Here is a 17,332-nt window from a genome sequence, read left to right as displayed (position 1 = left end):
ACATACAAGGGGTTACAAGTACATACATACAAGGGGTTACAAGTACATACAAGGGGTTACAAGTACATACATACAAGGGGTTACAAGTACATACATACAAGGGGTTACAAGTACATACATACAAGGGGTTACAAGTACATACAAGGGGTTACAAGTACATACATACAAGGGGTTACAAGTACATACATACAAGGGGTTACAAGTACACACATACAAGGGGTTACAAGTACATACATACAAGAGGTTACAAGTACATACAAACAAGGGGTTACAAGTACATACATACAAGGGGTTACAAGTACATACAAGGGGTTACAAGTACATACATACAAGGGGTTACAAGTACATACATACAAGGGGTTACAAGTACATACATACAAGGGGTTACAAGTACATACAAGGGGTTACAAGTACATACATACAAGGGGTTACAAGTACACACATACAAGGGGTTACAAGTACATACATACAAGGGGTTACAAGTACATACATACAAAGGGTTACAAGTACATACAAGGGGTTACAAGTACATACATACAAGGGGTTACAAGTACATACATACAAGGGGTTACAAGTACATACATACAAGGGGTTACAAGTACATACATACAAGGGGTTACAAGTACATACATACATTTAAGAAAGACGAAGAGAAGAGGTTGTAGGCTATTCCTACAGAGACTGTAGACTGCCCGAAACGCTTTGCGTAATAGTGGCTTTAGGCATTGTATATAACTAGCTCTATCTATAAATTTATCAACTTTTGTACCTTACCTTGTATGTATGTACCTTACCTTAATAAAAATTATTATTATTATTTATTATTATTCCCATTTAGTTGTGTGGGTGGTTCCCAGGTGCGACGAGGTGGGTGGTTCCCAGGTGCTCTGGCATAGGCTCTGGCCTATGCCAGAGCACCGTGGAAACAGGTTAAGGGTGCGCCATCCGGAAGCAGAATAGGGGAATATTATTAACACTATGAGTGATGGGAAAGTCCACTGGGGCTGTGAGATGCGAACCCACGACCAAGGTATGCTGCCAGCCACATACTCTAACAATATACCACCCTGCCAGCCACATACTCTACCACTGTACCACACTACAGATGGCAGTGCCTAGGCTGAAGGTTCGAGCCCACCCAACAGCCATAGTGAAGTTTATCATTGCTATATGTGTGATTTGTTTGTGAATATAATGGCTGGATGTAGGAAGGAACCAGTTGTGTGTATCAGTGCTGGAGGGAGTGAGGTAGGAGATAGTAGTGAGGTAGGAGGAGATAGGTGTGAGGTAGGAGGAGATAGTAGTGAGGTAGGAGGAGATAGGTGTGAGGTAGGAGGAGATAGTAGTGAGGTAGGAGGAGATAGGTGTGAGGTAGGAGGAGATAGGTGTGAGGTAGGAGATAGGAGTGAGGTAGGAGGAGAAAGGAGTGAGGAAGGAGGAGATAGGAGTAAGGTAGGAGATAGGAGTGAGGTAGGAGATAGGAGTGAGGTAGGAGGAGATAGGTGTGAGGTAGGAGGAGATAGGTGTGAGGTAGGAGGAGATAGGAGTGAGGTAGGAGGAGAAAGGAGTGAGGAAGGAGATAGGAGTAAGGTAGGAGGAGATAGTAGTGAGGTAAGAGGAGATAGGAGTAAGGTAGGAGATTGGAGTAAGGTAGGAGGAGATAGGAGTAAGGTAGGAGGAGATAGGAGTAAGGTAGGAGGAGATAGGAGTAAGGTAGGAGGAGATAGGAGTAAGGTAGGAGGAGATAGGAGTAAGGTAGGAGGAGATAGGAGTAAGGTAGGAGATAGTAGTGAGGTAGGAGGAGATAGGAGTAAGGTAGGAGGAGATAGGAGTAAGGTAGGAGGAGATAGGAGTAAGGTAGGAGGAGATAGGAGTAAGGTAGGAGATAGTATTGAGGTAGGAGGAGATAGGAGTGAGGTAGGAGGAGATAGGAGTGAGGTAGGAGGAGATAGGAGTAAGGTAGGAGGAGATAGGAGTAAGGTAGGAGGAGATAGGAGTAAGGTAGGAGGAGATAGGAGTAAGGTAGGAGATAGGAGTAAGGTAGGAGATAGGAGTAAGGTAGAAGGAGATAGTAGTGAGGTAGGAGGAGATAGGAGTGAGGTAGGAGGAGATAGGAGTAAGGTAGGAGATAGGAGTAAGGTAGGAGATAGGAGTAAGGTAGAAGGAGATAGGAGTAAGGTAGAAGGAGATAGTAGTGAGGTAGGAGGAGATAGGAGTGAGGTAGGAGGAGATAGGAGTAAGGTAGGAGGAGATAGGAGTAAGGTAGGAGGAGATTGGAGTAAGGTAGGAGGAGATAGGAGTAAGGTAGGAGGAGATAGGAGTAAGGTAGGAGGAGATAGGAGTAAGGTAGGAGGAGATAGGAGTAAGGTAGGAGGAGATTGGAGTAAGGTAGGAGGAGATAGGAGTAAGGTAGGAGGAGATAGGAGTAAGGTAGGAGGAGATAGGAGTAAGGTAGGAGGAGATAGGAGTAAGGTAGGAGGAGATTGGAGTAAGGTAGGAGGAGATAGGAGTAAGGTAGGAGGAGATAGGAGTAAGGTAGGAGGAGATAGGAGTAAGGTAGGAGGAGATAGGAGTAAGGCACTAATTCAGAGGTTTAAGACAGCCAGGGGGGGGGGGATTAGGATCAAAGTAGGAGGGATTCCGATCACATGTGGCAACCGTCCAAGAAGGGGAAAATGACTCTTAATGGTCGTCTGGAGCACTTAAGACTCACTTGCCTACTAGACAAATATTGCAAATCAAACGCAGTCTCCTTCACTGATTACCGGAACACGTCTACGGAAGGAGGCATCTGAGTGCTCAGGATGGGCTTCATGTACCTAGAGCAGGGGTGATTCTAGTAACAATCTAGTAAAAAAAAAAATCTAGTAACATCTGGAGAGAAGGGACTTCGTGACAACCCATCAACATGGGTTCAGGATAAATCTTGCCTTCAGGATAAACCTATGATCAGGTGACAAAGATTAAGCAAGAAAGAGAAGGATGAGCGCACTGCATTTTTTGGACTGTCGGAAAGCCTTTGACACAGTACCCCATAAAAAGCTGATGCATAAGCTGGAGAAACAGGCAGGAGTAACTGGTAGGGCGCTCCAGTGGATAAGGGAGTACCTAAACAATAGGAAGCAGAGAGTTAGTGAGGTTTGAGACCTCAAATTGGTGTGAAGTCACCAGTGGAGTCCCACAGGGCTCTGTACTTGGACCTATCCTGTTTCTGATATACGTAAATGATCTCCCAGAGGTTATAGACTCATTCCTCTCAATGTTTGCTGACGACGCCAAAATTATGAGAAGGATTAAGACAGAGGACAGCTTCAGGCTTCAAAAAGACCTGGACTAGCTGCAGGAATGGTCGAACAAATGGTAGTTAGAGTTTAATCCAAGCAAATGTAATGAAGATAGGCGTAGGGAGCAGGAGACTAGATTCAACGTATCATTTGGGAGATGAAATACTTCAAGAGTCAGAGAGAGAGAGAAAGACCTGGGGGTTGATATCACGTCAGATCTGTCCCCTGAAGCACACATCTAGAGGATAACATCAGCGGCATTTGCCAGGTTGGCTAACATAAGAACGGCCTTTAGAAACTTGTGCAAGGGATCTTTCAGTACTTTGTATACCACATATGTCAGACCAATCCTGGAGTAGGCGGCTCCAGCATGGAGTCCGTATCTAGTCAAGCATAAGACTAAACTGGAAAAGGTTCACGGGTTTGCCACCAGACTAGTACCCGAACTGTCGGGTATGAGCTACGAGGAGAGACTACGAAAATTAAACCTCACGTCACTGGGAGGCAGAAGAGTTAGAGGGGACATGATTACCACATACAAGATTCTCAGAAGAATTGATAAGGGAGATAAAGACAGACCATTTAACACAACGGGCACACGCACTAGGGGACACTGGTAGAAATTGAGTGCCCAAATGAGCCACAGAGACGTTAGAAAGAATTTTTTCATTGTCAGAGTAGTTAACAGATGGAATGCATTAGGCAGAGATGTGGTGGAGGCTGACTCCATACACAATTTCAAATGTAGATATGATAGAGCCCAGTAGGCTCAGGAATCTGTACACCTGTTGATTGACAGTTGAGAGGCTAGCTGAAAGAGCAGAGCTCAACCCCCGAAAGAACAACTAAGTGAATACACACGCACGCACGCCCTCGCACACACACACACACACACACCCACACGCACCCACCCACCCACCCACACACACACACACACACACACACACACACACTCCCGCCCTACCCTCCCCCTCTCACCCATCCCCCTACCCTTCCCCTCTCCCCCACCCCCCCAAGCCCTCCCTCTCCCCCACCTCCCTACCCTTCCCCTCTCCCCCACCCCCCTACCCTTCCCCTCTCCCCCACCCCCCAAGCCCTCCCTCCTCCACCATTCTCCCTTACCAGATTCTCCCACCAGCTCCCACTCACCCCAGATCCCACAGCGCCCCCCCCCTAGAGGAGAAGCAGAAGAGAGTCAGTTTCAGGGCAATGTACTCGAACATAGATAGGATCACAAGCAAGACAAGTCAACTAAGGGAAAGAGCACAAGAAGTGAACCCAGACGTAATCGGACTCACTGAAACAAAACTCTCTGGAATCATAACGAATGTCATGTTTCCCCAGGAGTACACAGTAATAAGGAAAGAGAGGGAAGGTAGGGGAGGAGGCGGAGTGGCCCTACTCCTGAGAAAGGAATGGAGTTTTAAGGAGATGGCTATCCCGGGTTGTGAGGGGTTCAGAGACTACATAGCAGGCACCATGACAATGGGAGGACCAAGAATAGCAGTAGCAGTAATATACAACCCTCCACCAAATGACAGAAGACCCAGTCAAGAGTATGAAAACAACAACATGGCAGTTAACACTATAATTGAGAGGGCAGCCTCTGCTGCCTGTAGAAATAGATCCCACCTGCTCATCATGAGGGACTTCAATCACGGAAGGATTGACTGGGAGAACAAGGAACCGCATGGAGGCGAGGATACGTGGAGAGCCAAACTATTGGAGGTGGTGACAAGAAACTTTTTAACCAAGCATGTCAGAGAACCCACAAGGATGAGAGGAAATGACGAACCAGCGAGACTCGACCTAGTCTTCACTCTGAACGACTCAGACATAATAAAAATCGGTTTTGAGGACCCAGTAGAAATGAGCGACCACAGTGTACTGGTGTTTGAGTACCTGATTGAAGAAGGGTTATTGAAATCGAGGAGGAATACCGAAACCAAAAGGTTAGCATACCGAAAGGGAAACTATGAGGAGATAAGAAAATTCCTAACAGATATAGCATGGGAAACAGAGCTCAGGGGAAAGATGGCCAAAGATATGATGGACAACATCACGCAGAAGTGCAAGGACGCAGCAAACAAGTTTGTCTCAGTCCAAAAGGAAAACAGTGACATGAAGATGAGAAACCCATGGTTTAATCAGAGATGTGGGCTAGCTAAGCAGCAAAGTAAAAGGGCATGGAGAAACTACAGGAATAACAGGACACTGGAGAGCAGAGAAAGATACCAGAATGCCAGGAATGAATATGTCAGGGTGAGAAGAGAGGCAGAAAGACAATACGAAAATGACATCGCAAGCAAGGCAAAGACTCAGCCTAAATTACTGCATAACCACATCAGGAGAAAAACAACAGTAAAGGAACAGGTTATGAAATTAAGGATAGGGGCAGAAGGATTCACTACGAACGACGAGGAAGTGTGTGAGGAACTGAATAAGAAATTCCAGGAGGTCTTCACCTTAGAGCAAGAAGAAATTCCACAGATAAGAGAGGGAATAGCTAACCAGGAACCACTGGAAGAGTTTGAGATTACCAACGGGGAAGTAAGGAAGTGTTTACTAGAGTTGGATGTGACAAAGGCTATAGGCCCAGATGGAATCTCCCCTTGGATACTAAAGGAAGGAGCAGAAGAACTGTGCCTACCACTCTCCATAGTGTATAACAAATCACTGGCAACAGTGGAGGTGCCAGATATTTGGTAAGCAGCTAACGTAGTCCCGATATACAAGAAAGGGGATAGTCAGGAGGCACTGAACTACAGGCCAGTGTCCCTAACCTGCATACCATGCAAGCTGATGGAGAAGATTGTGCGAAGAAAGCTAGTGGAGCATCTGGAGCGAAATAACTTTGTAACACAGCATCAACATGGGTTCAGAGATGGCAGGTCCTGCCTCACAGGGTTACTTGAATTCTACGACCAGGCAACAAATATCAGGCAAGAAAGAGAAGGGTGGACAGACTACATATTTTTGGATTGTCAGAAAGCCTTTGATACAGTACCACACAAGAGGCTAGTGAAAAAGCTGGAGATGCAGGCTGGAATGAAAGGGAAGGTACTCCATTGGATAAAGGAGTACCTAAGCAACAGGAGACAACGAGTCAGTGTGAGGGGTGAGGTCTCAGATTGGCGAGACGTTACAAGTGGAGTCCCGCAGGGGTCAGTCCTTGAACCTATACTGTTTCTGATATATGTAAATGATCTCCCAGAGGGTATAGAATCGTTTCTCTCAATGTTTGCCGATGATGCAATAATTATGAGGAGGATTGAAACAGAGGATGATAGTAGGAGGCTACAAGATGACCTAGACAGACTGAGTGAATGGTCCAACAAATGGTTGTTGAAGTTCAACCCGAGTAAATGCAAAGTAATGAAACTAGGCAGTGGAAACAAAAGGCCAGACACAGTATACAGAATAGGAGATGAAGTACTTAATGAAACGGACAGAGAGAAAGATCTAGGAGCTGATATCACACCAAACCTGTCTCCTGAAGCCCACATAAAAAGAATAACGTCTGCGGCATATGCGAGGCTGGCTAACATCAGAACAGCGTTCAGGAACCTGTGTAAGGAATCATTCAGAATCTTGTACACCACATATGTAAGACCAATCCTGGAGTATGCGGCCCCAGCATGGAGCCCGTACCTTGTCAAGCACAAGACGAAGCTGGAAAAAGTCCAAAGGTATGCCACTAGACTAGTTCCAGAACTAAGAGGCATGAGTTACGAGGAAAGGCTGCGGGAAATGCACCTTACGACACTGGAAGACATAAGAGTAAGGGGAGAGATGATCACAACCTACAAAATCCTCAGAGGAATCGACCGGGTAAACAAGGATAAACTATTCAACACTGGTGGGACGCGAACAAGGGGACACAGGTGGAAACTGAGTACCCACATGAGCCACAGAGACGTTAGAAGGAACTTTTTCAGTGTCAGAGTAGTTAACGGATGGAATGCATTAGGCAGTGATGTGGTGGAGGCTGACTCCATACACAGTTTCATATGTAGATATGATAGAGCCCAGTAGGCTCAGGAATCTGTACACCAGTTGACTGACAGTTGAGAGGCGGGAGCAAATAGCCAGAGCTCAACCCCAGCAAGCACAAGTAGGTGAGGACAAACAAGCTTGCCTACCTCAACAGTTGGCTTGGTCAGCCCGTAGGCTACTGGTTCATTACTAGCCTGTTCTCCCCTCAACCCGTCCCTCTGTCTATAGTTCATCCTGGCCAGCGCCTCCCTGCGCATCCCTCACATCTACCTGCGTCTATCATCACTGTTTCCGATATCTTGCGTTTCTTGGTCATCTCCGCGTTAACGAGGCCGTTTGCGGTCACTAACGACGGATCGTAACAACCGTCACTAGATTATCTTGAGCGATAAAGAGTTCGCAAAGTTGTGAGATGGTCGTAAAGCTGGTGGCGAGTGGTGAGGTCCAATCAGGCCGGGAAGGTGGTCCACGACCACCCATCAGGTTGGAGAGCTCGTCAATGATAACCAATCAGATCAGAGAACCCATACACGACAGCTAGTCAAGGTGAAGAACACATCCACAACAACCAATCAGGCAAGTGAACGCATACACGACAACCAATCAGGCAAGTGAACGCATACACGACAACCAATCAGCAATAAGGTTCGACAAGTCGTAGCTAACTTCCGTGAGGTTCCACATGATGTGCTCATGTCAGGCCTCCGTGTACACTACACAGTGCTGGACACCATGAACAAATCCACAAGGGCCGTGACGAGGATTCGAACCTGCGTCCGGGAGCATCCCAGACACTGCCTTAATGGACTGAGCTACGACAGGGTTAAAAGGGTTGAAACCGAAGTTCTACTGAACTTACTGGATCCCGTAGCCTCTCCGAGGCACAAACCAGGCTTTTACACAACCCCCCCCCCCCTGCACCCGAGCTATGTCAATAGCTCGGGCATCCCAGTGTCTGGGATGCTCCCGGACGCAGGTTCGAATCCTCGTCACGGCCCTTGTGGATTTGTTCATTTGATGCATGACGTTAGTGTGATCTGTGAGTGTGTCTGGACACCATATTACTGAATGGACTAATTCCTTAGACATTGTACACAGAACAACGACGAATCTTTCCCCGTCAATCACAAACCTCTCTTATCAAGAGACTCTAAACAATCTTATCAAGAGACTCTAAACAATCTTATCAAGAGACTCTAAACAATCTTATCAAGAGACTCTAAACAATCTTATCAAGAGACTCTAAACAATCTTATCAAGAGACTCTAAACAATCTTATCAAGAGACTCTAAACAATCTTATCAAGAGACTCTAAACAATCTTATCAAGAGACTCTAAACAATCTTATCAAGAGACTCTAAACAATCTTATCAAGAGACTCTTAACAATCTTATCAAGAGACTCTTAACAATCTTATCAAGAGACACTAAACAATCTTATCAAGAGACTCTTAACAATCTTATCAAGAGACTCTTAACAATCTTATCAAGAGACTCTTAACAATCTTATCAAGAGACTCTTAACAATCTTATCAAGAGACTCTTAACAATCTTATCAAGAGACTCTTAACAATCTTATCAAGAGACTCTTAACAATCTTATCAAGAGACTCTTAACAAAAAAGAAGTATAATTTACATATTTAATTCAAATTCAAATGTTTATTTAGGTAAAGTACATACAAGGTGTTACAAGTACATACAAGGTGTTACAAGTACATACAAGGTGTTACAAGTACATACAAGGGGTTACAGGTACATACAAGGGGTTACAAGTACATACAAGGTGTTACAAGTACATACAAGGTGTTACAAGTACATACAAGGGGTTACAGGTACATACAAGGGGTTACAAGTACATACAAGGGGTTACAAGTACATACAAGGGGTTACAAGTACATACAAGGGGTTACAAGTACATACAAGGGGTTACAAGTACATACAAGGGGTTACAAGTACATACAAGGGGTTACAAGTACATACAAGGGGTTACAAGTACACACATACAAGGGGTTACAAGTACATACAAGGGGTTACAAGTACATACAAGGGGTTACAAGTACACACATACAAGGGGTTACAAGTACACACATACAAGGGGTTACAAGTACATACAAGGGGTTACAAGTACATACAAGGGGTTACAAGTACATACAAGGTGTTACAAGTACATACAAGGGGTTACAGGTACATACAAGGGGTTACAAGTACATACAAGGGGTTACAAGTACATACAAGGGGTTACAAGTACATACAAGGGGTTACAAGTACATACAAGGGGTTACAAGTACACACATACAAGGGGTTACAAGTACATACAAGGGGTTACAAGTACATACAAGGGGTTACAAGTACATACAAGGGGTTACAAGTACATACAAGGTGTTACAAGTACATACAAGGGATTACAAGTACATACAAGGGGTTACAAGTACATACAAGGTGTTACAAGTACATACAAGGGGTTACAAGTACATACAAGGTGTTACAAGTACATACAAGGGGTTACAAGTACATACAAAGTGTTACAAGTACATACAAGGGATTACAAGTACATACAAGGGGTTACAAGTACATACAAGGGGTTACAAGTACATACAAGGGGTTACAAGTACATACAAGGGGTTACAAGTACATACAAGGTGTTACAAGTACATAAAAGGTGTTACAAGTACATACAAGGGGTTACAAGTACATACAAGGTGTTACAAGTACATACAAGGTGTTACAAGTACATACAAGGGGTTACAAGTACATACAAGGGGTTACAAGTACATACAAGGGGTTACAAGTACATACAAGGGGTTACAAGTACATACAAGGGGTTACAAGTACATACAAGGGGTTACAAGTACATACAAGGGGTTACAAGTACATACAAGGGGTTACAAGTACATACAAGGGGTTACAAGTACATACAAGGGGTTAGAAGTACATTCAAGGGGTTACAAGTACATACAAGGGGTTACAAGTACATACAAGGGGTTACAAGTACATACAAGGGGTTACAAGTACATACAAGGGGTTACAAGTACATACAAGGGGTTACAAGTACATACAAGGGGTTACAAGTACATACAAGGTGTTACAAGTACATACAAGGGGTTACAAGTACATACAAGGTGTTACAAGTACATACAAGGGGTTACAAGTACATACAAGGGGTTACAAGTACATACAAGGGGTTACAAGTACATACAAGGGGTTACAAGTACATACAAGGGGTTACAAGTACATACAAAGTGTTACAAGTACATACAAGGGATTACAAGTACATACAAGGGGTTACAAGTACATACAAGGGGTTACAAGTACATACAAGGGGTTACAAGTACATACAAGGGGTTACAAGTACATACAAGGTGTTACAAGTACATACAAGGTGTTACAAGTACATACAAGGGGTTACAAGTACATACAAGGTGTTACAAGTACATACAAGGTGTTACAAGTACATACAAGGGGTTACAAGTACATACAAGGGGTTACAAGTACATAGAAGGGGTTACAAGTACATACAAGGGGTTACAAGTACATACAAGGGGTTACAAGTACATACAAGGGGTTACAAGTACATACAAGGGGTTACAAGTACATACAAGGGGTTACAAGTACATACAAGGGGTTACAAGTACATACAAGGGGTTACAAGTACATACAAGGGGTTACAAGTACATACAAGGGGTTACAAGTACATACAAGGGGTTACAAGTACATACAAGGGGTTACAAGTACATACAAGGGGTTACAAGTACATACAAGGGGTTACAAGTACATACAAGGTGTTACAAGTACATACAAGGGGTTACAAGTACATACAAGGTGTTACAAGTACATACAAGGGGTTACAAGTACATACAAGGGGTTACAACTACATACAAGGGGTTACAAGTACATACATACAAGGGGTTACAAGTACATACATACAAGGGGTTACAAGTCCATACATACAAGGGGTTACAAGTACATACAAGGGGTTACAAGTACATACATACAAGTGGTTACAAGTACATACATACAAGGGGTTACAAGTACATACATACAAGGGGTTACAAGTACATACATACAAGGTGTTACAAGTACATACATACAAGGTGTTACAAGTACATACATACAAGGGGTTACAAGTACATACATACAAGAGGTTACAAGTACATACATACAAGGGGTTACAAGTACATACATACAAGGGGTTACAAGTACATACATACAAGGTGTTACAAGTACATACATACAAGGTGTTACAAGTACATACATACAAGGTGTTACAAGTACATACATACAAGGGGTTACAAGTACATACATACAAGGTGTTACAAGTACATACAAGGAGTTACAAGTACATACAAAGGGTTACAAGTACATACATACAAGGGGTTACAAGTACATACATACAAGGGGTTACAAGTACACACATACAAGGGGTTACAAGTACACACATACATGGGGTTACAAGTACACACATACATGGGGTTACAAGTACACACATACATGGGGTTACAAGTACATACATACAAGGGGTTACAAGTACATACATACAAGGGGTTACAAGTACACACATACAAGGGGTTACAAGTACATACATACAAGGGGTTACAAGTACATACATACAAGGGGTTACAAGTACACACATACAAGGGGTTACAAGTACATACATACAAGGGGTTACAAGTACATACATACAAGGGGTTACAAGTACATACATTTAAGAAAGACGAAGAGAAGAGGTTGTAGGCTATTCCTACAGAGACTGTAGACTGCCCGAAACGCTTTGCGTAATAGTGGCTTTAGGCATTGTATATAACTAGCTCTATCTATAAATTTATCAACTTTTGTACCTTACCTTGTATGTATGTACCTTACCTTAATAAAAATTATTATTATTATTTATTATTATTCCCATTTAGTTGTGTGGGTGGTTCCCAGGTGCGACGAGGTGGGTGGTTCCCAGGTGCTCTGGCATAGGCTCTGGCCTATGCCAGAGCACCGTGGAAACAGGTTAAGGGTGCGCCATCCGGAAGCAGAATAGGGGAATATTATTAACACTATGAGTGATGGGAAAGTCCACTGGGGCTGTGAGATGCGAACCCACGACCAAGGTATGCTGCCAGCCACATACTCTAACAATATACCACCCTGCCAGCCACATACTCTACCACTGTACCACACTACAGATGGCAGTGCCTAGGCTGAAGGTTCGAGCCCACCCAACAGCCATAGTGAAGTTTATCATTGCTATATGTGTGATTTGTTTGTGAATATAATGGCTGGATGTAGGAAGGAACCAGTTGTGTGTATCAGTGCTGGAGGGAGTGAGGTAGGAGATAGTAGTGAGGTAGGAGGAGATAGGTGTGAGGTAGGAGGAGATAGTAGTGAGGTAGGAGGAGATAGGTGTGAGGTAGGAGGAGATAGGTGTGAGGTAGGAGATAGGAGTGAGGTAGGAGGAGAAAGGAGTGAGGAAGGAGGAGATAGGAGTAAGGTAGGAGATAGGAGTGAGGTAGGAGATAGGAGTGAGGTAGGAGGAGATAGGTGTGAGGTAGGAGGAGATAGGTGTGAGGTAGGAGGAGATAGGAGTGAGGTAGGAGGAGAAAGGAGTGAGGAAGGAGATAGGAGTAAGGTAGGAGGAGATAGTAGTGAGGTAAGAGGAGATAGGAGTAAGGTAGGAGATTGGAGTAAGGTAGGAGGAGATAGGAGTAAGGTAGGAGGAGATAGGAGTAAGGTAGGAGGAGATAGGAGTAAGGTAGGAGGAGATAGGAGTAAGGTAGGAGGAGATAGGAGTAAGGTAGGAGGAGATAGGAGTAAGGTAGGAGATAGTAGTGAGGTAGGAGGAGATAGGAGTAAGGTAGGAGGAGATAGGAGTAAGGTAGGAGGAGATAGGAGTAAGGTAGGAGGAGATAGGAGTAAGGTAGGAGATAGTATTGAGGTAGGAGGAGATAGGAGTGAGGTAGGAGGAGATAGGAGTGAGGTAGGAGGAGATAGGAGTAAGGTAGGAGGAGATAGGAGTAAGGTAGGAGGAGATAGGAGTAAGGTAGGAGGAGATAGGAGTAAGGTAGGAGGAGATAGGAGTAAGGTAGGAGGAGATAGGAGTAAGGTAGGAGATAGGAGTAAGGTAGGAGATAGGAGTAAGGTAGAAGGAGATAGTAGTGAGGTAGGAGGAGATAGGAGTGAGGTAGGAGGAGATAGGAGTAAGGTAGGAGATAGGAGTAAGGTAGGAGATAGGAGTAAGGTAGAAGGAGATAGGAGTAAGGTAGAAGGAGATAGTAGTGAGGTAGGAGGAGATAGGAGTGAGGTAGGAGGAGATAGGAGTAAGGTAGGAGGAGATAGGAGTAAGGTAGGAGGAGATTGGAGTAAGGTAGGAGGAGATAGGAGTAAGGTAGGAGGAGATAGGAGTAAGGTAGGAGGAGATAGGAGTAAGGTAGGAGGAGATAGGAGTAAGGTAGGAGGAGATTGGAGTAAGGTAGGAGGAGATAGGAGTAAGGTAGGAGGAGATAGGAGTAAGGTAGGAGGAGATAGGAGTAAGGTAGGAGGAGATAGGAGTAAGGTAGGAGGAGATTGGAGTAAGGTAGGAGGAGATAGGAGTAAGGTAGGAGGAGATAGGAGTAAGGTAGGAGGAGATAGGAGTAAGGTAGGAGGAGATAGGAGTAAGGCACTAATTCAGAGGTTTAAGACAGCCAGGGGGGGGGGGATTAGGATCAAAGTAGGAGGGATTCCGATCACATGTGGCAACCGTCCAAGAAGGGGAAAATGACTCTTAATGGTCGTCTGGAGCACTTAAGACTCACTTGCCTACTAGACAAATATTGCAAATCAAACGCAGTCTCCTTCACTGATTACCGGAACACGTCTACGGAAGGAGGCATCTGAGTGCTCAGGATGGGCTTCATGTACCTAGAGCAGGGGTGATTCTAGTAACAATCTAGTAAAAAAAAAAATCTAGTAACATCTGGAGAGAAGGGACTTCGTGACAACCCATCAACATGGGTTCAGGATAAATCTTGCCTTCAGGATAAACCTATGATCAGGTGACAAAGATTAAGCAAGAAAGAGAAGGATGAGCGCACTGCATTTTTTGGACTGTCGGAAAGCCTTTGACACAGTACCCCATAAAAAGCTGATGCATAAGCTGGAGAAACAGGCAGGAGTAACTGGTAGGGCGCTCCAGTGGATAAGGGAGTACCTAAACAATAGGAAGCAGAGAGTTAGTGAGGTTTGAGACCTCAAATTGGTGTGAAGTCACCAGTGGAGTCCCACAGGGCTCTGTACTTGGACCTATCCTGTTTCTGATATACGTAAATGATCTCCCAGAGGTTATAGACTCATTCCTCTCAATGTTTGCTGACGACGCCAAAATTATGAGAAGGATTAAGACAGAGGACAGCTTCAGGCTTCAAAAAGACCTGGACTAGCTGCAGGAATGGTCGAACAAATGGTAGTTAGAGTTTAATCCAAGCAAATGTAATGAAGATAGGCGTAGGGAGCAGGAGACTAGATTCAACGTATCATTTGGGAGATGAAATACTTCAAGAGTCAGAGAGAGAGAGAAAGACCTGGGGGTTGATATCACGTCAGATCTGTCCCCTGAAGCACACATCTAGAGGATAACATCAGCGGCATTTGCCAGGTTGGCTAACATAAGAACGGCCTTTAGAAACTTGTGCAAGGGATCTTTCAGTACTTTGTATACCACATATGTCAGACCAATCCTGGAGTAGGCGGCTCCAGCATGGAGTCCGTATCTAGTCAAGCATAAGACTAAACTGGAAAAGGTTCACGGGTTTGCCACCAGACTAGTACCCGAACTGTCGGGTATGAGCTACGAGGAGAGACTACGAAAATTAAACCTCACGTCACTGGGAGGCAGAAGAGTTAGAGGGGACATGATTACCACATACAAGATTCTCAGAAGAATTGATAAGGGAGATAAAGACAGACCATTTAACACAACGGGCACACGCACTAGGGGACACTGGTAGAAATTGAGTGCCCAAATGAGCCACAGAGACGTTAGAAAGAATTTTTTCATTGTCAGAGTAGTTAACAGATGGAATGCATTAGGCAGAGATGTGGTGGAGGCTGACTCCATACACAATTTCAAATGTAGATATGATAGAGCCCAGTAGGCTCAGGAATCTGTACACCTGTTGATTGACAGTTGAGAGGCTAGCTGAAAGAGCAGAGCTCAACCCCCGAAAGAACAACTAAGTGAATACACACGCACGCACGCCCTCGCACACACACACACACACACACCCACACGCACCCACCCACCCACCCACACACACACACACACACACACACACACACACACTCCCGCCCTACCCTCCCCCTCTCACCCATCCCCCTACCCTTCCCCTCTCCCCCACCCCCCCAAGCCCTCCCTCTCCCCCACCTCCCTACCCTTCCCCTCTCCCCCACCCCCCTACCCTTCCCCTCTCCCCCACCCCCCAAGCCCTCCCTCCTCCACCATTCTCCCTTACCAGATTCTCCCACCAGCTCCCACTCACCCCAGATCCCACAGCGCCCCCCCCCTAGAGGAGAAGCAGAAGAGAGTCAGTTTCAGGGCAATGTACTCGAACATAGATAGGATCACAAGCAAGACAAGTCAACTAAGGGAAAGAGCACAAGAAGTGAACCCAGACGTAATCGGACTCACTGAAACAAAACTCTCTGGAATCATAACGAATGTCATGTTTCCCCAGGAGTACACAGTAATAAGGAAAGAGAGGGAAGGTAGGGGAGGAGGCGGAGTGGCCCTACTCCTGAGAAAGGAATGGAGTTTTAAGGAGATGGCTATCCCGGGTTGTGAGGGGTTCAGAGACTACATAGCAGGCACCATGACAATGGGAGGACCAAGAATAGCAGTAGCAGTAATATACAACCCTCCACCAAATGACAGAAGACCCAGTCAAGAGTATGAAAACAACAACATGGCAGTTAACACTATAATTGAGAGGGCAGCCTCTGCTGCCTGTAGAAATAGATCCCACCTGCTCATCATGAGGGACTTCAATCACGGAAGGATTGACTGGGAGAACAAGGAACCGCATGGAGGCGAGGATACGTGGAGAGCCAAACTATTGGAGGTGGTGACAAGAAACTTTTTAACCAAGCATGTCAGAGAACCCACAAGGATGAGAGGAAATGACGAACCAGCGAGACTCGACCTAGTCTTCACTCTGAACGACTCAGACATAATAAAAATCGGTTTTGAGGACCCAGTAGAAATGAGCGACCACAGTGTACTGGTGTTTGAGTACCTGATTGAAGAAGGGTTATTGAAATCGAGGAGGAATACCGAAACCAAAAGGTTAGCATACCGAAAGGGAAACTATGAGGAGATAAGAAAATTCCTAACAGATATAGCATGGGAAACAGAGCTCAGGGGAAAGATGGCCAAAGATATGATGGACAACATCACGCAGAAGTGCAAGGACGCAGCAAACAAGTTTGTCTCAGTCCAAAAGGAAAACAGTGACATGAAGATGAGAAACCCATGGTTTAATCAGAGATGTGGGCTAGCTAAGCAGCAAAGTAAAAGGGCATGGAGAAACTACAGGAATAACAGGACACTGGAGAGCAGAGAAAGATACCAGAATGCCAGGAATGAATATGTCAGGGTGAGAAGAGAGGCAGAAAGACAATACGAAAATGACATCGCAAGCAAGGCAAAGACTCAGCCTAAATTACTGCATAACCACATCAGGAGAAAAACAACAGTAAAGGAACAGGTTATGAAATTAAGGATAGGGGCAGAAGGATTCACTACGAACGACGAGGAAGTGTGTGAGGAACTGAATAAGAAATTCCAGGAGGTCTTCACCTTAGAGCAAGAAGAAATTCCAGAGATAAGAGAGGGAATAGCTAACCAGGAACCACTGGAAGAGTTTGAGATTACCAACGGGGAAGTAAGGAAGTGTTTACTAGAGTTGGATGTGACAAAGGCTATAGGCCCAGATGGAATCTCCCCTTGGATACTAAAGGAAGGAGCAGAAGAACTGTGCCTACCACTCTCCATAGTGTATAACAAATCACTGGCAACAGTGGAGGTGCCAGAT

General features: G+C 44.8%; 1 protein-coding gene across 1 annotated transcript in view; it reads right to left on the bottom strand.

The window, feature by feature from the left end:
* LOC123764853 (mucin-3A-like) overlaps nucleotides 1-17,332 on the bottom strand; it is a 51,234-nt gene that overhangs the window by 12,804 nt on the left and 21,098 nt on the right. Inside the window, exons 2-3 of the mRNA XM_069302764.1 lie at nucleotides 12,442-13,926; nucleotides 1,096-2,580 (exon numbers count right to left, since the gene is read on the bottom strand). Of these exons, the coding sequence (XP_069158865.1) occupies nucleotides 1,096-2,580; nucleotides 12,442-13,926 (2,970 nt within the window). The remainder of the gene's footprint in view (nucleotides 1-1,095; nucleotides 2,581-12,441; nucleotides 13,927-17,332) is intronic.

This window comes from Procambarus clarkii, chromosome 48 (genome assembly GCF_040958095.1).
Source record: "Procambarus clarkii isolate CNS0578487 chromosome 48, FALCON_Pclarkii_2.0, whole genome shotgun sequence".
NCBI lineage: Eukaryota > Metazoa > Arthropoda > Malacostraca > Decapoda > Cambaridae > Procambarus > Procambarus clarkii.
The sequence above is the reverse complement of the archived record's forward strand: the minus strand, read 5'-3'. Positions and strand labels throughout refer to the sequence as shown.